Raw genomic sequence first — 22,233 nt, forward strand, 5'->3', positions numbered from 1 at the left:
TTTCCCCCAGATAGCACAGCTGTTGGTGTGCATCAGATTGCCTCATTATGCAATGCTGTAGATACCTTCTGTTTGCATTGTCACATGCTTCTGCAGCTGAATTTTGGAGTAATGGAGATTTTTATCTCAAGATAACAAACAAGTAAGTAGTTGATGGAGATTGTTAACATAAAGAGATTTAATTTCCTTAACAAGATAAGCCAAGTCTTTGCTTTATGCTGGGCTTTTAAGAATGCATGATTCATCTGAACACTTTCTGAATCAGTTCGATGGGACCTAGAACTAGATCTTATAGTGTTATTTTTTTATGACTTACTGTAGTACCAATACAGTAGAGTAGTTTTAGTTTTCCACAATCATGAATTACGTTGATCTAGTAGCTATATTGCTTACTGACTTTGGGAAGAGAGAAATCATCTCGGTCTTACCAGTTAGTTAAGAATTGCATTTTTTACACTGTGAAAGCATTTCTGCAACATATTTGATATCTCCATATTTCACAGAAAATCACACAATTTTGAATAACTGTTACCAGCCTAATATTTGGATGTGATGAGTTGTACTTTTCCCTCCTTGCTTTTAATAACTCAAGAAACTGAATATTTATTCAGATTATCACTGAAGTGCTGGACTTAGAGTTTAAAGCAAACAAACAAAAACCCTAAACAACCCCTCTCCTTCAAAAAATCCACAATTTACCCCCTTTTTTCCTTCAGGTCTGTGAAGACTGTGTCTGCACAAATACCTTTCTTCATACCCCATGGTTGTACCAGTGAGGACCCTAATAGTTTTTGTGGCCTCTTCATGGTCTTTCTCTCTGTATTCGGGGAGGCAGGAAAACCCAGGAGCAGGTTGCAGTCTGGATGCACGCTCCTGTTAGCAACTCGTTCAGTGGTGTCAGGAAAGTTGACATGTATAGGTACCAGTTAAGGTGGGTTATCTGAAGGTATTGAAAGAACTGATGGTGCTTCAGTGGTGCATTTTGGCTTGGAACAGATTGATAGTAACAAAAAATACAAGGGACAAATTTTGAAAATCATCACTGGAGTACAGAAGTGTTTTTTCTCTCACTCCAGTTATATGAATTTCAGTGGGGCTTCTCAGGAACTTTGAGAGTTGGTTTGTGTGCTAATTGGTCAGCCAGTCAATATAGTTGTCTTTATTTGAAGCGGTACCAAGAGATAGCTGGTGTTAGCAGCTGTGAAGAAAACTAAGCTGCTGTTCTGCGTAACTGAAATACCAGATGTGGACTGATCTTGTACTCTTTATTTGTGCTGAAGAAAAATGCTGCTCTTCTAAGAGCAAAGTTCTTTTCTTTCTGCAGCTCTCTGTAAAAATGAAGAGTTTACATTCACAGAGAGAATAAAATTGTCTTGTTTCTGCTTGCTTTTTAAATATGAGCAATGCCTGTACCTGTTCCAAGAACTATAAAGTCTTGAAATAACTTCATAGTTTTTTTCTACAGTACTTATTCTTTGTTAACTAACTTAGTTATTACTCCTCAAAATTATAAGATGTAAAATAAAATATCTTGGCAGTCATTTATGAATAAATTCTTAGCTGTTAGTACTTAATGTTTTTATTGCTAAACTTGTGTTTGATAGGAGAATGGAATACTTCTTCCCTCTCTTAAATATTAAATCTACACTATAGCTTTAAAGCAACTTTTAGTGCAAGTAGATTGCAATGGATTTCATGCCCTTAATATAAAATGTTGGAAGTTGGGGCTTACACTTACAGCTACAGCCTGGTTCTGTATCACACAGTCCAGCCATGCTTCTTTTAAAATTAAACTTCCTGCTTGTGTAGTTAAGGTATATCCAAGGAGGAGACTTACTGTTCCAGTGGGACAGGTAATTAAAGTTCTCGGAAGCTTAAATAAAGATTCGTCTAAATCACTTTTGCTTAAATATTGTACTTCCAAAAGTGTATGGTATCTTATTTTTTTTGTTTAAAATAAAGCCTATTTTAGTAATACTTGTTTCATATTCCCCGTTTCAGGGACCTCTCATGCATCTACATGGGATGCATCTTCCTAAATCTCAAACTGAACTTCATTTCAGTATCTTTGTGCCCTGCAGCTTGTAGGGCATGGAAAAAGAAATTGGACTTGATAACAGCAGGTGCTCTCAGAAAAACTGAACTGTAAGCAAGCTACTTCATGGTAGTACTTCATGGCTTTGGTAGATCTAGGACGGCTGTGGCAAATGCATATATATATATATATATATATATACCAAGAAGGAAATAGTGGCATTTCTTGTATAGTTGTATGATAGGTTAACAAATATATCAGCAAAGAGAGTCTGCTTAAAGAAAAGGACTGCCAGTGGTAAATACTGAATTTAAAACAGCTTGTTCTCTTTCTGCTAATATATGCAGGTGGTTTAGTTCCAACAGGCTGCTAGGTCTGGCAGGTTGAAGTCTGGAGTCTCCCAGCATAATAGGAGAATTATGTATTGCTGCTCTTCAGATGGAGGCTTGTGTCAGTGAAAGTTCTGACTGGTCTTGAAAAGGCAATTGTAGATGTTACACAATGGAAATGTGACTTGAGATCTTGTTCTGTTTGGTTGTTTCTTCTTCCTCCCCTTCTTAGACTATTTTAAGAATTGATGCCAGGAATCAGACTGAGTGAAATGCGGTAAATGTGCTCTGTCAAGAGGTGGTGACTGAAAAGTAAAATGTTTTCCTGGGAAAGAATATTTTTGTTAAAACCTGCTTTTCCAGAGAAGAGTATTTTGAGGTTGTATTTTTTTACCCTTAACTGAGGCTTTATGAAGTCTTAACTTGGAAAAGTATTTAATGCACATGAATTGGACACATAAGTGACTGCCAGTTTTCATGCTGCTACTGTGACTGCACTGAGTTGTTGTTCAGCAAATGTTTTAAATGATATGGCTAACTTGTATATTTATAATGACTTTTTCTTCTTCCTCAACCCCTTTGTCCTTAGCATTTCCATGGTTTGGAATGGATATTGGCGGAACATTGGTTAAACTGGTCTACTTTGAACCTAAGGACATTACTGCAGAGGAGGAACAGGAGGAGGTGGAGAACCTGAAAAGCATTAGGAAATACTTGACCTCCAATACAGCCTATGGTAAAACTGGCATTCGCGATGTCCATCTGGAACTGAAAAACTTGACTATGTGTGGACGCAAAGGAAACCTGCACTTCATCCGCTTTCCAAGCTGTGCCATGCACAGGTTCATACAGATGGGTAGTGAAAAGAACTTCTCCAGTTTGCACACTACGCTCTGTGCCACAGGAGGTGGAGCTTACAAGTTTGAGGAGGACTTTAGAACGGTACGTGAATGGTTCGTATGTGTTCAGTGGGAAGTACTTTGGGAAAACATAACGGAAGTCCTTCTTTTAAAACTTGCTGGGAAAATAACTTTTTTGGTCTGCCCTAATTAGTTGAGACTAAGAGAATCAACTTGCATTTGTTAATTGGTGGAATTGCTGAGAACATGGAAGGGGAGGGTATTCTACTTGCTGGGTATTCTAAAGTATTCCTGTGCAGAATGTCTTCAGTAAATGGGTTTTCTTAGAGTACAGCTGTGATGATCAGATACCTCGTAATCGGCTGAGGGTGTGTTACAACAACCTAGAAGCCTGAGACTACGGGCACTTATCTTAGAAACTGGCTATGTATTGGAAAACCAGAAATTAAACCATACAGGCTGGAGATTAGATTCAGGTTCCCTTCCTCTTGTATTGATCTTCAAGCAGGCTAAAGCCAAGAGTCTGGAAGACCAAGCCTGGAGTAGGGGAGAAACAGTGCGTGAAAGCATAACGATAGCAGGTAGCCTTTGATTTCAGTTCTGGGAGTAAGTCATGTGAAGAAAGGTAGTTCATGAGCTGACTAGGTCCCACATGGCCTAGAATTTAAGAATGACCTCTGCAGGGAGTTCCAGAAGCGGATGTAAATCTGAAGTATTGGGATGCTGCGGTTTGTACAAACTTCAGTACCAGTCCTAGTTCCCAAATGACTGCACTGCAAAAATTGCTTGTGGAGACAGAGACCTAGAGAGCCATTATACAAACTGTGTTAGAGAGAAGTAATCATTTGGAAGGCAGTTGTCTGTTGTGTATGTTTCTCTACTGGGATGGCCTATCTCCATTTGTTTTCTGTAAAAGCGTGGTAGTTTGCCTGTTCCAGAACAGTCTCACTGAGATTAATGTGAATGATCTACTTGGCAGGCAGGTCTGATAGTTCTCTGCCTAGCTTTTGACCTGATCTTGAGGGCGAGGGATGGCTACTGGATAGGACATCAGTTGCTTTTGTGTCCCTGCTTCAGTCTCGTGAGCTGTCACACTGATTTACCAACTGCTACTGACTGCAGTCCTTGGCTTTGTGTGCTTCATTTTTAACTCCAAACATCCATTCCTGCAGTAAAAGAGGTGGTTATTTTTTGTCAACACCCCTCACCTAGCAGATCACCAGGATCCTCAGGGGGAAAGAGATTGCTGAAAGAGATCAACATGAATTGCAGCAGTTACGCTATTGTGCAATCACTTTCAGCAAATGTTGGATGTGAAAGCAGCTGCTTTATGAAGTTTCTGAATTGCTGTCCACTACTATTGCCAGCTTTCTTGTCCTTTAACCTGATTGTAAGTCCCATATGTGTTAGGGTCTAGTCATGATCGAGTGCTCAAAAGTTTTAGTTTGTCTCAAATTGCATAAGGCAAGTTGGCACCACAGCAGAGGATGAGTTCCAGTGCTAGTCGATGCAGCCTCAGTTCAGGTTTTTGAGCATTCTTGCATGTGTTCAGAAGATGATTCCAATCATGTTCTTTAGCGACAATGGGAGGTCACTGTGAGACTTTCTGAAGAGATCGATTATCCCTTTGGAATGGTCAGTCTTCCCAAATTCTTGTCTCCTGCATCAGGTAATAGCAGCTAGAGTTGCTTGCTGTGGAAGTGAACTGGGAGTTACCTGGTGGCTGTCGCAGCAAGGCATTTCTCTCCATGGCTTTGGCTTTTTCTGGCATAAATATGTAATTTACAGTGAGGGACCAGTCTCTGTCATCTCAGGTGCAATATAGTCAGTGTGGCACTGGAAGCCATCATTGAAGTTGGAGCTGCTGTGCTAGCTATTGTACAAAAATACCAGGCCACATAGGGAGCTACTAGTGGATTTAGGCATGAAATGTCACATCTGTGCAGTGTTCGTTAACATTGTGTGCTGCAACACTTGTAGGTAGTTTAACAAAAACTGTCCAACTGGATAGGGTTTTTCTGTAGCGTAGAGCAATTGAAGTGCATTCACACCTGAGTGAGTACTTTGGACACTGCTTCTTACAGCTATTGAGTTCCACACCTTCCTTTAGAGCAAGTATTTCTTGGCTCAAACTGTAGTATCTATAGAGTGTTCCAGAAGTGAAATACTATCTGTAACATGAAGGTTTGCTTGCTTAATCTCTCTTGAAGGGCTGAGTGTCCTGGGTACTGGCACTTGAATTGTCACACTTCATTAGGGATTGTAACAGCAGCTGGCTATCGGTGTGTTCTGCTGACTGTAAATTGACATTGGCCGACAGCTTCAGAATCGCTCTGTCAAAGCATTGAAATGTCTGTTTCAAATATTTGATCACTCAAGTGCACCTGTAGAAGTAGAGAACATGTATCAAGTCCAATATCCTGCTGTTTCAAGATTGAGTATTGTATAATCCTTTATGTGGAGGAGGCTTTAAATGTTTCTGTTACTTAGAGGCAATGTGGAAAAGCTGAAGTATGTTTGGGAACGTTAATTTCATTTAAAAAATCTAGCTAAATGCTAGGGAACTCATGAAACTGATACAAGTAACGTGCTTTTGATCTGGCCCTTTTATTTGACCACGTACATGCTCTTTAAATTGCTTGTCTTCCATGGTATTTCTGAACGCTTACAGGACTTGAGGACTGCATAGGTACAGGGCAAAATATCCAACATATTGTGAAACAGCATTCAAATCCCAAAGAAAGAATCCTTCAGAGATTACAATAAACAGACAAGCAAACACCCTGTTGTTACTTGCCTGTTTCAGTGGCTATTTCTGAATCCCTAAATGAGTTAAGTAGATTTGATCTAGAAATCTCTAAAATAAAATTGGAATGCATCTTCTGTTTACTTTAAGCCTATTTTCTAGGCCATAGAAAGGCATCTAAATGTACAAAGCTAGCAAGGTTTAGCTATCTGACCTCCCTTTTGTGTGATCTATGATGGTGGATAGGAGGAGACCTGGAGAAGTCTCTGTGGACTGCTTGGTGACTGTCAGCAATAATGATGGCAAATCATTTGATTCATTCTTAAGATCTGAATGCATCCCCTAGAAATAGGAAAACCAACTCCATTTGTTAAATTAGACCACAGAAGCAATTTTACCAACCATATGGTTATACTTAAGGTTCAGTAATTCCCTAAAAGGACTGTTTCCAGCCTGGGGTGGTTTTCCTTGGTTTCAGTTTTTGTGTGGCATTTTGTTCTTCCTTTCTGAGTGACTGATCTTTATGGCTGGCCGACTTTATTTTAAGGTAACAGTGGTGTTAAGGCATGGATGAATCTGTCACCTAATTCTGAGAATCCTCCCTCTGTTCCCCAGCTGAGTACTGTCACTTTGCATATTCTGTAAATGCTCAAGTAATGTCACTTCTGTAAAAGTAAGGAATACATAGATTTATTTGCTTGTACACCTGTAATATAAATATCTTTGTATTCTGTGACTCCTCCATGATAGCACATTACTTGCACAAAAGTATGCTGTTAATGTAATGAGGAATAATTTTTTAGGCTTTCACTGTTTTGTAAAGTTAGTCAATGTAAAGGGTAGAAGGGGAATGAGGAATGAAAGGACTGTTCAGAGTTTTGTCAAAAACCTTCTCTATTGCAAAATTTCTGTCAATTGCAGTGACTCAGAGGTCGCATATTTCTATTCCTCTCCAGAACAGGCACCTACAGAAACCTGGCTTGTCTTGATAGAAATTTTACTGGCGGCTTCAGTGGAAGCAAGGCCTGAGCCTAAAAGCAATCACTTCATAAAGAACATTTGGACAGCGGAGGAAGGAAATCTGTTACCAGTACAAACTTAAACTCAAGCCTTGACCTTCCCCATAACCTGCAAGAAAAGTCCTTTAAGAGTAAACTTGGCCATTGGAGAGTGATTTCCCCACACCAGTTATTAGCTCATTCTAAGGCTTGACTTTGTGGTGTGAACTGAATGCCTGTGGATGACTTGTAAATTGTTCATCTTAAAACAAATGAGCTCACTGACCTGTGTTGCAGGATGAGTAACCACTCTCTAGGTTAGTGTAAGACACTCAGAACTCATGTTTGTCTCGCTTGAGGAGGCTGGATACTGCTGCTGAGACCATAGGTGCTGGCCTGTAGTGCACAGGCTGCGCTGGAATGGCAAGTGGCATCCAGAGAACAGACGAAGTAACCGCGGTACCTTCTGTAACCACCACTGCAAGAAACCAGGAAACTCCTCAGAGGAAATGGGGAGAGGCAATGTGCATCCCTCTCAGTCAAGAGAGGGAAAACATCCTTACGGCTGGCAGGGTGAGAGAGCAGATCCTCTGCAGAGGATCTCAGACTGGTGGGGTGGTTTTGTTGTTGGTTGGGGGGTTTTTTGGGTGGTTTTTTTTTCCCCCCCACAAAGCTGGTGCAGTGTCTGTCTTACCCTTTATTTGCATTAGGCTTTCTCGTTTGGATGTGAGTGGGTATTTCCCAGCCTCAGGGTGTGGAACAAGCTGGGGGTGAGTATCTAATCTGAGCTCCAAAAGAAGCAGAGGTGGGGATTGAGGTGAAGACGGTCAAAATATAAAGGATGCCAAGTACATCTTTATGAAAGTGAAGGGGAGGTGATGGGAGGGAAATGGAAGGAAAAGCTAGACCATAAGCTATTATAAGAAGTAAAAACTGGAGCAATGCCCAGGAGGCATATAAAAGCCAGATGTAAATTATCAATTAAAGACATTATGTTCCTAACAGTTTCTTGCAAAAAAAAAAAAAATGTCACGTCTCTGATGAAAGTCCAAGATATATGAACTCATAACTGGATCTAGGTTTGGACATTCCCACATTCACCAAATCTTAGTAACAGTATGAAAATTCAAACTGAGGGAAACCTTTTGTGAGCTAGAGTATCCTTGAAGAGGTGTCTGCACACCACTGTTGACCCATTAGGTTTCAACCCTGCTGCATGTGTCATGGCTGCCTCCAGCTCACTTCTAGAGGACTGGGCTGTTTCATGTGTTCCTTTCAGGTGTACAGCAGGAGGTGCTTTCATTCCCTCTAGAATGGCATTGCATACAATAGAGCCATTTTTGTCTATCAGCTGAGTTTCAGGAGTTTGTTGCTAAAGTGTGAATTGTCATGGGGAAGTGTTCACTACTTCATTGCCATGTTACACCTGTTTGTAAACACAGTTAAAATCCCGAGTCCCTCCTTTTAATGGTCCTGAAGAGTTCCTTGAAGTCGAAAGTGTTTTCGTTCCATCCTCTCCCATGATATATTAAAAACAATCTAAAATAAAGAGGAGTTTATATAGTCTGCTTATAATGAAAAAAAAATTGCCCTTTTTAAAACTCGTACATATGGTTTCCTGTAACCAATATAAATTTTCCCTCCAGGGTCCTATGTACTACTTTATCCTGCAGTTCTTCCTCTCGTAGCACAACTTTCTGACATAAAACTTTTCTAGAGAGGCACAGTGCTGAATATAGTTACAGGACTAGAGAGCAGGATAAGTTGATCATTGTGTTGTCTGCCCTCACACATAGGGATTATAAAGGTCTGGAAAATATCTGCAAATAAATTTTGTAAAAAGTTGTAGAAAAAACATCCAATTAAAATGTGTAAAGCTGCTGGTTTTGTTTTGCACTTTTGTGCGTAAACTTCAGTTCCTGCAAGGAGAAGTGGTTTGGACAGCCAAAAGATTAGGACAGGATGGCACCACAAGAAAACATTTGCCTACTCATACATTAATGATGATGTTTACAGGCATGACTATTTTGTGATGCAGTTTTGCTGCTTGAATCGTTGTGAGCAAAGAAATGAATAGAGAAAAGGCAGTTCTAAGTGCAGGCAAACAGACTGGGAATTGTGATCCTAGCTTAGTCGTGGCTTGTACAGGACTGGGTTGCCATGTTTCTTGCCACTGTGCCCTAATTTGTGTTTAAAAACAAGAGCAGTGGTGGCTCGCTGGACTCAGAGCTCTGGTGCCTGCAGAGCTCGCAGTTCTCCAAATAAAGGCGGGTCAATGTGGAATACTGATGTCAGTCTTGCTCCTTCCAAAAACAAAAACCAGACTGCTGCAACAGTGCAGGAAAATAGTTTTTCAGTCTGCTGTGAATATCATACATGAAAGAAAGTAGTAATGGGGCTTTTCTGCTTACAGTATATCAGCTTTTAAATATAGCACAGAGCTATAAAAAGCAGAACAAATTTGAGTATGTCTTTTATACATGGAGGGCTGGACGTAATAAATCCTCTATATTTAGTGCTTGAAAAAGAATCTTTGATTAGTTTCTTTTGTGCTGTCCTTAGAAAATTGGTGGACTGACTGGAGGGTTTGTAGGATTTTGTCTGTGTTTTGGGCTCATGCCAGAAGTGATTTACTCTTAGATGTGTATTGCTTGCTTGTGTCTTTGCAGGCTCTTTCACTTGCTTACCTCCTTACAAAAGCCTAACATGGATGAGACAGGAGCAGCTTTTGTAGCTGGGTGCTTGGCTTATGGGTGAACTGAGGTTTTGACAATAGGGGCCATATATCTGCTAATGACTTGCCTTTGCTAGCAGGCTTCTGGTTGGCAGCATGTTTGTTCCTGCAGGCTGCATTGGTGTTAGGCCATGTGTGGTCATGCTGCATCTGGCTTACACAGTAAGGTGAGGAAATGGAGACTGTACAGCATATAACCTAGAGAAAAAGCATGGCTAGTATGTCTTTCCGTATTTTGACTAGCTGTGTGCAACATTAATTGGGTTTTATCAAGATATATAAATCCTCTACTGAATAATGACTTAGCAGGCTCTGTACAGTGTCCACTGAGAGAAAGAGTGCAGGAAGCACTTGGTGTGTTAATGTCTTGTATTGTATATCTCAATTGGAGCTTTTCCTCAGTCTACGAGCAAGAAATTGCTGAAATCCAAGTTACTTGCAAAGTAGCTTTAAGATTTTTGTATCATATTTTTAAAAACCTTTTCTCCCTATTTGTGTGTATTGTTTTTATTTTCTGGCTAAATAGTTAAAGTCTCTTATGCTGCATTTCTGTTGTAGTTTGTTTAGCCATGTAGTAACTAAGAAAAAAAAATGTGAAGGGATTGCAAAAGTTACAGGAGGAAATGGTGAAACAACAAGAAATTATTTCTACCTGTCTCTATTGTCCTAGGAATAACTGGATTTATACTTTCAGATAGCTGGTTTTGATTTTTTTTTTTTTTGGTTGTCTGTCTTTTCTATGGTTCCAGGATTTGAGGACTAGCAAGTATAACAAAAGGGCAAACCAAGAGTAGAATAGTTTTCAGTTAAGGTAAGTTAGAGCTATGTACCAGTAAGGGGAGAGATTTAAATAGATTAAAAGAATGTAACCTGTTGGCCATGCCCATTCCAAAGAAATATCTTTCCTCTTTGTAGTGACTTAATATAGCTTCCAGAATTAAAAATAGGACGTAGTTAGCCTTTTAAATCTTCTGTTAGCTGTCATAAAAACATCCTGCAGTATGCAAATATTTGAGAACCAGCTCTGTACTGTACAACTCCCTTTTGTTCCTAATACCCTGTATTTTTCTGCTAGAAAGTGGAGATAATTAAGACCTACCTTGCAGGTGTAAAGATATAAATGACCTCAGGGTTTGGATGGGCACCTTGCCCCCTTCCCCAACACAAGTCTAAGCTTGATATTATCTGGAAAGAAGACTTTCTACAGATTGTCACTGTATGCTGTTTTGAGAAAGGGATGTGATTTTTCAGTTCTAGTAACGAAAATGCCATGACAGCTAGACGTGACCGTTTAAGTACATTCATGGGTGACCGGTGAGATCTCAGATGGCATGTCCTTTTTAAGCTCTTATATTTGTTTTTCTTCCTTCTGCTACAATTATGTTCTATGAACATTTTGCTGGTAGCAGGGACCTGACAATATTTTTGTTTGGATTATTTATATTGTTCTTCATCAAACATTGGGACTACATTGTTTTTTATAAAGTGTTTTAAAGTACTCATTGTAGTTTAAAGAAATAGTACTCTCAGATTACTGGTGACATATACTAAAAAAAAAAAAAAAGGCAAATCTTGTACTCATAAGCCACTGTATATTTAATGTGACTTAGCAGAAGTGTATGCACTTTATAAGGCTTTAACTGTCTTATTCTTTAATTGAAATTTCTTGATCTTAATGCTTCTGTTGAATATTCCATGAAATTGCTGGAAAGTGTAGCTGGATGATGAATTAAAGCACTTTGTATCCTGAAGAGTGCTGTGCAGGCATGTGCCAGATACTGTCCTAAAGCTTCTCTTGGGATGGTCATGAGGAGAAAGAAATTTATTCCTTCAGAATACTGAGGGGGGGAGATATTTCCTGCTTGCAGAGCAGGGAATATCTCAAAGGCAAAGGAACTAAATGACATTACTGGGCAGTACGTCACTGTTTTGGGAGTTAGCCACTGTCAGGCAGGTAGCAAACTCTTTTGTTTCAGACTTCAGGTTTAGACAGATCTTTGTACTGTTTAAATAGCATAATGTGTTACTATTAAAGTGATAAAAGTGCTTCAGTGGAGCCTTTTGTTTTTCTCAGTGTTATATTATGCTAGGAAATGTTTGTTTGTTAATTTCTTGTTGTTCTTCTCTAGATTGCTGATCTACAGCTCCATAAACTGGATGAATTGGACTGTTTGATCCAGGGCCTCCTATATGTTGATTCTGTTGGTTTCAATGGCCAACCAGAGTGCTATTATTTTGAAAATCCTACAGATCCTGAACAGTGCCAGAAAAAGCCTTACTGCCTTGATAATCCATATCCTATGCTGCTGGTTAACATAGGCTCAGGGGTCAGCATCCTAGCTGTGTATTCTAAGGACAACTATAAGAGAGTCACAGGATCCAGGTATGTTTAATTCTATGTTATTTTAATTCTATTTTATTTTCCCCTTAATTATTGAACAGCTAGAACCAGATGGTGTGACTAGTAAGTGCAGCCCTGAATTGTGCTTGTCTTTCAATTTCTTTTAAAATCCTGCCAGTAGCAAGGCTGGAAATATCCCAACATTCCTTCAGAAGGGGATTCTAAATTAGGGAAATCATTGATCCATTCAGCTTCAGAGCTTCCTTAGTCTCTTCTTGGTATTCTTACCTATGTCCTATCTCTTGCTGAGAATCATTGACATAAAGCTGTCCTGATAAAAATGAATCTCCTCTCTCCTGCTTTGATTCCCCCAGAACTGCTGGAGCAGTGAAATAAAAATGTTTGGGCTAAGCCTTAGTAGTTAGGAGGTGTACAGGATATGAGAAAACTTTGTAGAATTACCTGCTGCTACTGGACTTTGGCAGAGGACTCTCACGAGATCTTGTTTTCTTACTGATTGCACTAGTCTTTGGACCATGATGGTAAATTAGGAAATGCCACTATGTAAAGACTATAATCTGTTCGTGTGTATTCCTACTTTGTCCTGAGGATGATTTCAGCCTGGGTCAGCTAGTGCTCTATGAAATTATACAGCTGAGTGAAAATGGTCTCTGGGCTATGTTCAGCAAGAGATTTAGATGTGACTGCTCCATTTAGTAGTGTGGGTGCAGAATTCTATTCTTAAGGCCAAACAATAGCCTGAGGCATAGTTAAGTTTACGCTATAAATGTGTCAACAGTGCTTACTTATAGGAAACCACTTTAATTACAAATATATCCATCCAGACTGGTAAAAATACCAATAAATCTCCCACTTTTTCCTCATATATGCGTACTGAGTTCGTATACTTCACTTTTGGTAATCTTAAAAACAAAATCAAACCAACCGCCAAAACAAAAAACCTAAAATTTCCCCTTCCAAAACAACTACTAAAGAAGCTTTTTGGTTTTGTTATAGCCTCTTCCAAAGCTGCATTCTGTTCTTTGTCCATGGTACATATTAATGCAGTTTCCCCTGTATACTGCATGACTGCATATGTGCCTTCTGTTGCCTTACTAGGGCATATCTTTGCCACATTGGTAGCTGTGAGCCATTTTTATCTGTACAATACAGCTGAACATGAGTTGAATCAAAGAGGTATTGTTTTTCTTGCAGTTCTGGTTGTTCTTCAAGCATAGCCCTTTTTGACACCTGTAGATGTACTTCTGATCCTTTCCTTTCCTTACAAAAGGAAAGCCAAGGCTGCAGTGGGTTGCTGACATGTTACAAATACTGAAACCAATACTGTTTTGTGGCTGGTGTGCAGAGCTTCCTACTTCCAGATAGCGAGTATGTTACAGTGCCACTAGATGTGTTCTGAAAAACTTCCCTACTAATCCAAGAGCACTGACTTACTGGTGTTCCCACCTGACCTGTGCTTTTTTTGTGAAGTGCAAGTGTGCTGTCTCACTGATCCTCTTGTTTACAGTGGCTCCAGTTGGTGTGACTGCAATCAGTGCAAATAAGCTAACTTTCTCAAGGGTTAAGAAAGAATGAGGAAGGATGTAGAGGTTAGTAAGTTGAAGTTCATGTCTGTTAAGACTGGAGAGTCCAAAGTAGAATTTTAACAAACTGAGTTGGCAACCTGTTATGCACAATCACATGCACTCTGCTAAATTTATATAGTCAGCAAATATGGTACTTGAGCCTGTACAAGATACTACAGTGACTGCTTGCTCAGAGTTCTTTGAAGGGCTGGGGCTGTCAGGGCCGATACTATCCTTGCTTTGACCAGGACTCAGCCAGACTGCTTCCTGCCACTGGCTAGAGAGATAAGATCTGTCTTGGCTGCCTGCCCCAGCATAGATACTTAGTTTTGATCACAGTTTATTCTTTTGTTACTGACATAAGTGATCTGCTGGCTAATAATTCTTGCATAAGGAAAACTTGTTATGAGTGCTACAAATAGCAAACTGACATCTTCAGTGTTGGACTGAACCTTATTCTCGGCTAAACCTTCTATTTAGCATTGTTTCTCCTATTTAAATATTAAGGACTTGAGTAGTTCAGGTTAAAATCATGCTAGATGACATTTGTGTTAAATAGAAGCTCATTGTAAGGTGTCTGCCTTCACTCCTCTGTGGGAGAAGTTGCAAGATACAGTTTGTAGCTGTGTAGACTGTGTCAAAAATGGGAGTCTGAAGAGCTATGGCAAAAACTGGTTCAAGCTGGTGGTCTGAAGGAGCTGTGCTTTTCTAGTCTTGGAGGAGGAACGTTCCTGGGCCTGTGCTGCCTGCTGACTGGCTGTGAGACGTTCGAAGAAGCACTAGAAATGGCCGCGAAAGGAGACAGCACCAATGTGGATAAGCTGGTGAAAGACATTTATGGAGGCGACTATGAGCGGTTTGGCCTTCAAGGATCTGCTGTAGCCTCAAGGTATGTGTTAAATGAGCTGATTCTAAAGGGATCCTTGGGAAACCTCAGTTCACCTGTGCATGCTGAACTGAATGCATAATCCCTCGACTATGCACTATGTCCATGTGGAGATGTCACTCTGAATGTATCATGTGGTTTGACCTTAGATTTTTCACCTACTTCTTGCCTTTTTTCTTTTAAAAAAAACCCAAAAACCAAGTGTGAGCAGTGCTTGATGTAGTTTGCTTTCATTTATCTACAGATACTTTAGAAGTGTCTTTCCTCATTGTTCTGCCTTTCCGATGAGATCCCTTTTCACATCTCAAATCTGTCTCAAATTAATAGATATCAAATCATAGCAAAACTTTCATTAAATGGTAAAATTTATAAGTGCCTTTAGCACTCCTAAATAAATCGTATTAAAAGGAATAATCTTCCTCACACAGCTTTGGTCATATGATGAGTAAAGAGAAGAGAGATTCTATCAGTAAAGAGGACTTGGCCAGAGCTACTTTGGTCACCATCACCAACAACATAGGTTCTATTGCTCGTATGTGTGCATTGAATGAGGTAAGATAGCATGTTTAGTATGTTGTTTCTAAAGGTTTTAAGCTTATAAGATTATCAAAATACAAAAATGCAAGTTGCTAGTACAGTAGGTGTGTAACTGGCCTTGGTAAATATGTGTATATTTAATGTGCTGTCTTAACTGCTGTGATTAGTGTTATGGGTATGCTTTGATGCAAAGCGTAAGGTACTTCTAAACTTCAAAAGGAGGGAAGAGGGGGGGAAGTTAGTTGTAAAGATCTCCTTGAACGATTGATGCCTACAGCTGTGCAGTTGCTCCCGAGCTGTAATACACAGATATTAACGCCATTGAAATCCAAACTAATACTCTCCATTACCTTGTAGTTATTAACAGATCTTACTATACTGTGACAGATTTATTTATTTATTTTTAATAGTATTTTGTTTGGATTGTTTCCATAGGGTGATGGGTTGGACTTTTGTATTCTGTTAAATGCTTTGATAGCTACAAAATCCATTGTGTTGGGTCAGAGAAAAGAAAGACTATAGTTCATTATCCTGCCTCAAACTGCTGTCAGGTGCTTGTTACATTCTTTTCTTTAGGCATGCTAACTATGGATGGATACCTTTCCAACTTCCAGCAGTTTAAAAAAAACCAAAAAGCCCCTACATACCAACTGACTAAAACAAAAAAAAAACCCTTAAAAAAAAACCCAAACAAAACACCAAACGCAAAAACAAGCAAACAAAAAACCACAACCAAACCCCTGAACATTCAGGCACTTGTGTTTGGATGCAAATTGCATCCTTTACTAATATGTGGTAACTAATCTTTTATCTGCTCTCAATGAATTTATCTAATCTTTTTTTAATACATAGATGTCTTTAGCTCCACAGCATTCTGTGGTTAGACAAAAGCGCCTCTCTTTTTTATATTTTTATCAACAGCACACACGCAGCCCAAAAAAGACTTCAGCACAATAAAAAACCTTACTGAACTGCTCACTGAACCTCACTGAACTGCTATCTAATTACTTTATTGGGTCCTGTCCAGCTTTTTGCTTTATAGGAAATAATAAATAATTAATCACTAGTGCTTTTGGTGGGTTTTGTTTTTTTTAATAAACCTTTACCACATCTCCTCCCTGATGTGGTAATACTGTCCCACTGTGTGGTAATAAAGTCCTAATACTGAGTCCTTGCTCCTACAGAAGACACCCTGTGTTGCTTTTCCACTGTTTCATTTTGTCTTTTTGGTTTGAGTTTTGAGATTGAATGATCAGCTCTTCGTGCAGTATTCAGAATGTGGTTGCACAATGAATTTATGTGATGGCATATTGGTAAATATGTTCCGAGTTCCTTTACTAAAAGTTCTCAGTATTTTATTGTTGTGAGCATGAAGCTCATTATTAAGAAACCATCTACAGTCCTTTCTTGAGTGGTGTTGGGTAATTTGGAGCCTGTAATTGTGTTTGGATGCTGAAGTCTCTGTCTCTTGCCCCTTCCATTCGTCACTTCACTTGTTTTAAACTCCATCTGCTGTTTTATTCCTCAATCACTAGGTGTAAGTCTCTTCAGCATCGTTCTGCTATTCATTTTTTGACTCTCCTGAACACCTTCCTATGCTGATAAATGTTGTTTGTTGCTAATAGTCCACTCTAGAGCGCTTTTAAAATATGTTGAACAGCACAAGTCTTGGTGTGTGCCCCTGTCAAATGTCACCTTCATTGTGAAATTCGCTACAGATTTTTTTTTGGCAGTTTGACTCTTTCAGTCAGGATGATTCTCTTTCAGTGTTCTCTTTGCTTTCAGCTTCTTTACAGTGTTGCCTTGTGGCATGGAGTTCAAGCAGCATTGTACAGGGCTATCAAAGCATGGAGAGTTGCAGCAGGGACCCACACGCGATGCGTTCGGAGGACGAGATAGGCTACTAATCAAACCAATGCTTCCGAGTAGTTGCAAAAAGGTTCCTAACATCTGTTTTGTGATCACGTTAGTTTAAAAGATGGACATGATTCATAGAATTTCGAGGAGGAATGTGGATTGATGTGTGAAGTATCTCTTTTTGACAGTGTCAAAGTAGAATTTCTCCAATGCTTAAATTATTTTGTAGCTTTAGAGAGTGAAAACATCATTGACATGTTAATAAAAATGAGACATGGTCTATCATTGCAAATAAGCTAATTTCCAGATAGCTTGCTATTGGGGGGCAAAAAAGTAATGTTATTGCTATTGTTCTGCTAAATAATCTAGACACCTAAATTGCCCTTGGGAGTAATGCCCAAATAAGAGGTTAAAACTCGGTTGAATATGCTGTATTCTTTTGTGGGGTTTGTGTGGATTAGATTAGGGTTGTGGGGAAGCCTACTTTAAGATTCTTTGAAAAAATCGATTTATGCCCTGAAGCATGCGTTTTAACAAGCTGGGTTTTTTTCAGTGATTGCAACTTTAATATTGTGTTGAAAATTACTTGCATATGTGTAGGAAAAAATGGGGCTGGGGAATAAATGAAATATTCTGTCTGCAGGACTTCAAAGCAAAGTTTTCTTGCACAAAGTTGGCAGTGGAGTAGAAAAATTCCGTAGTCTGGAACCATTTGGCTACACATCATTTGAAACAGTCTGTCCTAGGCACAGCAGAACTGCATAGGAAACCAGTCTCACTCGTTTATACTTTCCTCTACTAGCAAAGCACATAAATTGCATGTGAATGAGGCTTCTTGCAAAAAATGTGGGTGTGGTTTTTTATCACATCTTTGATATTGATTCCCCTATTCAGTTATATTGGCAAACAACCATATTTGCTATATTGAAGCTATACTGTCACCTTCTGCTGCAGGATAGTTGAACAATTTAGCAGGACCCCACAGAGTGGAAGAGTGTGTGTCTTTTCCAGGATGTTGTAATTTGATTAGCTTAAAAGTAAGCATTTCATCACCATCCTTTCATCAGTTTAAGACTTCTGTCCTTCAGCTTTGAATATTTCAGCAGTGAACAGTTTAAAAGTCACTGGGCAAGACTTGCTTAAGAGATAAGAGTAGCATTTCTTCTTTTTCTGACTACTGAGAAATGCTAAAGCTGTCTTTAGTTCAGTTGAAATGTAGAAAACTGTACATCTTTAATGTAATTTTTAACTTTGTTGGGTCAAAGAATGTTGGAAAATAAAGTTGATATGAAATTTGAATGTTGATATGCATTCTGCTGTTCTAGTAGATATTACTGGTATTTTTAGATTTAAAATTTTGAGTGATTTTTATAGGGGATGTTAGGTACTACCTGCTTGAATTTCTGGTAACAGTAGCTTCATGTGTATATTCAGCAAAAAAACTGATTCATGAAACTGAAATTCAAATGTAGGTTCTAATCAATTCTATGCAGTGAGATTACAGGAAATTAATTAGTTAAGTGCTTGTCCCTCTGTTGTCAGCAATGACTTCAGAGGCACAGCTGCCTTGTCAGAGGGTGCAAAGTGCCCTTAGTCAAGTTTAATAGCAGCCTTTGGAAATTTAGGTTCTTCTTTTCAGCCATAATAAGTTCCTTGGAGTGAATATGAATTCATGCTAACGTGATGGTGCAGTCTGAAGGGATAGATGACCATAAGCCTGAATTATTTAAGTAAAGTCTGTGTTGGTGTATTTGGTTTGAGGACACACCAGTAACTCAGTCATCGAGCACTGGATGAGTGAATTACTGTGTCCGGCTGTCAGCACTCCTCAGCACTTGGTGTTTGAGTGAGGATGTTCTCTGTGGTGTGTCACAGGCACAGGACAAAACATGGCACAACTGGGTCTGTAGCAAAGGAATTGCTGCAGAACCAAGTGTTTGGTTTCATAGAGCTGTATGAATGTGGAGAGGTAACGCTTGGTAATTCTTGCTTCTGTGCAGATTTTTGCTGGTAATTTTCAGCAGAAGATTCTTAACAATAGATTTCTAGGGTTCCTTCAGGATTCCTGTAAGAGCTTATGTCTCCAGGATTTGACCGCCTCCTGTATTTTCTAGACAAATTCTAGCATATGGTGAATATCATTTAGTACACCAATTCAAAATACAAGTGCATTTTTGTGCATAACAAGTAAAGCTGGGCTTTGCCGGATAGTTCCAGGCATTGTTTAAGCACCAGGACTGTTGCTTACCTGCACGGATGCACGTCCAGGTAGGCATCGTGTGTGGCTTTCTTGTGAACAGTGTGGTGCTGATTGTTCAAAAATCTTAAGCTTCTGTACAAAAATTGAGTTTAAGCTTTGAAATAAAGGAATGCAATACATGTCCAGTGTCATGCTGGCCACACTTCATGTGCTTTTTGAAAATCTCTTATCCACAGTCTGGATAATAGGTAATGAAGAATGCTTCTTCCCATCTCTAACGTAATCCTTCTCAGACTCCCTTCAGAGTCTCTCCATCTGAGTTTAATAATCATAGCGATCTCTGGAAGGTTGCTTCTTTTAACAAGCAGGGGGAAAAGATGCCTTCAGTGCAGCTGTGTAATATACGATTATAACACAAATCCACTCATAATTCTGTTCATGTTGGGAAGACCTTGAGCTTTTAAATAAATATTCACCGTCTGTAATATCAGCCTCTCACCTTCTTTGGAATAAAAGTTAATTTTGTTTATTTGTTTTCTCTTGTAACATCTCTATTTTAGTGGTGAGTAAGTGCAATTATTTTTTTTTACTTTTCAGTCTGGAGAATTTAAATGTAACCCCAAATTCCTATTTAACTTTATAATAGAGGCAGAAGTACCTGTTGAATGAAGCAAATAACGTGGCTGAACGTAATTTTTGCTGGTCTGCTTTTTAATTTTACAGAACATCGACAAGGTGGTATTTGTTGGCAACTTTCTCAGAATTAATATGATTTCTATGAAGGTGCTAGCGTATGCTATGGATTATTGGTCCAATGGACAGCTGAAAGCTCTGTTTCTGGAACATGAGGTAAGGAAATACATGTTGAATTTTACTTTTATTTTTAAGTATGAAAGTCTAGTGGTTCTTGATTTAGTGAAGTTGAAAGGCCGAATTTCAGTGTCTCTGCTTGAAAGTGAGTGCACAAACTAAGTCCTGGATAAGTATACTTTAATTACAGATTCATTTGAAAATACCCTTTGTTAACTCCATGGCTTGATTGTTAATCTTGTGGTATTTGTTGCTAAATGTTGCACAACTTATTTTTGCTTCCTGACCCTAGTACCCAAAATGTGTGTTTGCATAGCTTGGTATATAAACCTCAACTAGAATTAATTTTGTAAGCATGATTCTGAAGTGACTGTCAGATGGATGCGTTCGTAATGGAAACATCTCTGTCTCGATACAGCATCAATAATAGTGGATATGTAACTTCTTTTTTTGACGAATTTGGAGAACTGTGTAAGTTTTCTCCTGATACAAGGCACTTTCTTGGACCTGAGCAAGATCACATTAAATCGCTATTCAGAGACAGCAAACAGTTAGCACAGTGGGGCTGATTTTATGGTCTTTTAATTGCCTTAACAGAACTGTAGACTTCACTTGCTCATGTGTATGTCTTACTTTGGAATTTGATTTGGTTTGATTTGCATTTACTTTTTTTTTTAAAGGGTTATTTTGGAGCTGTTGGGGCTCTTCTAGAACTGCTTAAAATGACAGACGATCAGTGATGAAGCTAAAGAGATTCCTACTGCTGATGCTGCTGGATGATGAGAGTGAAAGCCACTACAAGGATGGGAATGAAGCCATTATGGTAGTTCTACCTGCTGGATTTGTAAATAATTTAAAATCCTTTTAGCTGATCTCTAACTTCTGGGTTTTGAGCTTATACTTCAGAATTCATACTGGGAATAATGAGATTTTTTTTTTTCAGTACACTGTATTTTTTAGGGGAAAAATGTGCAAAGTGGCCAAATGCAGATTTTATGGATTTATTTTAAATTAAGTGGATACTGTTTAATGTAGGACCTGTGAAATGAGGCATCTGCTTTTCTTCTGGGGTTTACTGATTAGTGTGGTAATCTTCATTTAGTAATCACTCTAGGAGATTTTTTTATCTTATTTTCATGACGTTTCATGATTTGTTCTTGGTTTCAAATGAAACTACAAAGCTGATGCATTTTACTGTGAAAACTAGTCATTAATTTTTTTTTTGCCTTTTCCACTTTAAATGAGACAATTTCTTCTTTAACATCCCCTAGTCCAACCCCCTCCCCCTCAAAAAAAAAGTCAATCTACAAACTTTCTGTGGCTGTGTGGGTTTCTTGGTAAGACTGCAAGAAAACTTGGGAGGGTCAAGAGGGTTTAAGATTGTAATTTTCAATAGTCGTGACTTGCAGGAGCAGACTGCTAGCTGGTTTTGCGGGACTAAATCTGTGTATTAATTTTTTTTAACCAAGATGTGAACTAAAATATTAATTATTGCCCTGACACTAAAATGAAATCCTGTTTCTGTTAAAAATCTGTGCTCTATATGAAGAGTGCTGTAGTACAGATGTTATTTATATGGTACATACTTGGCGTTAGATGACAAAAGGAGATTGTTTTCATTTGTTTGAAGACTTTTCTGTAGTCTGCCGTTTTTAACTTGACCTTAATCAAAAGCAGCTGATAACTGCGTTATTCAAAGCCCAGTTTCTAAAATTAGAAAAATACTAAATAATGTATTTTCTGATTTTAAGCTAATGTTAACTTTCGCTCCAGGACACTTAAGATTTGAGTGTTTCTGCCAATACATGATTTTCTACCTATTTTTGATTTGTGGACCTCTCTAGATTACTTTTTTCCCAGTTGAATCGAGACCCCTTTGAAATCTGTGTACTTAGGTTGCTGCGTAGCATGTACAAACTTGTTTCCCTTAGACACCATGAGAGCTCACAAATAAGAGGCTGAAAACCAGACCACAATTTTGTCTTGAAAAGCTGTATGTGATGTCACATAATGTAAAGGGCTTATCGGAGGGATGATTTAAAATTCAGATGTGTATTATCCAATACCTTTTGGAAGGGGGTTTACTTCACTTTTTTTAATAGGCATTAATTTCCATATCTCCCAAATGCTGAAATAAATTCTTATTCACTGAAATGTTAACTTGTCTGATGGAAATAAAGACCACTACTGTTTTGACAATTTTACTGTATCTGTGGAATTAATTTCTTAAAATCCATTATGTGAAATACACAGCACTGTTTTATGAAACATATGACTAGTTGTTTCCATTATAATTCTTTTGGTTCTTGACTGG

The 22,233-nt window shown here is 38.7% G+C and overlaps 1 protein-coding gene across 1 annotated transcript; it reads left to right on the forward strand.

Moving 5' to 3' along the window:
• Positions 1–1,035: 1,035 nt before the first annotated feature.
• PANK1 (pantothenate kinase 1) lies at positions 1,036–21,203 on the forward strand. The gene is made up of 7 exons (XM_009875390.1): positions 1,036–1,057; positions 2,954–3,306; positions 11,832–12,085; positions 14,342–14,518; positions 14,944–15,067; positions 19,833–19,958; positions 20,600–21,203. Exons 2-7 carry the CDS (start codon positions 2,971–2,973, stop codon positions 20,657–20,659), a joined length of 1,077 nt encoding a protein of 358 aa, XP_009873692.1. The 5' UTR covers positions 1,036–1,057; positions 2,954–2,970; the 3' UTR covers positions 20,660–21,203.
• Positions 21,204–22,233: the final 1,030 nt, after the last annotated feature.

The sequence above is a fragment of the Apaloderma vittatum genome, unplaced genomic scaffold (genome assembly GCF_000703405.1).
Source record: "Apaloderma vittatum isolate BGI_N311 unplaced genomic scaffold, ASM70340v1 Scaffold45978, whole genome shotgun sequence".
Taxonomy (NCBI): domain Eukaryota; kingdom Metazoa; phylum Chordata; class Aves; order Trogoniformes; family Trogonidae; genus Apaloderma; species Apaloderma vittatum.

Excerpts from the sequence above, each read along its gene's own strand:
- PANK1 (XM_009875390.1), top strand. The coding sequence starts at position 2,971 with ATGGATATTGGCGGAACATTGGTTAAACTGGTCTACTTTGAACCTAAG. Across the intron at positions 14,519-14,943 it reads GGATCTGCTGTAGCCTCAAG|CTTTGGTCATATGATGAGTA; the intron begins GTATGTGTTAAA and ends TTCCTCACACAG. Across the intron at positions 15,068-19,832 it reads GTATGTGTGCATTGAATGAG|AACATCGACAAGGTGGTATT; the intron begins GTAAGATAGCAT and ends TTAATTTTACAG.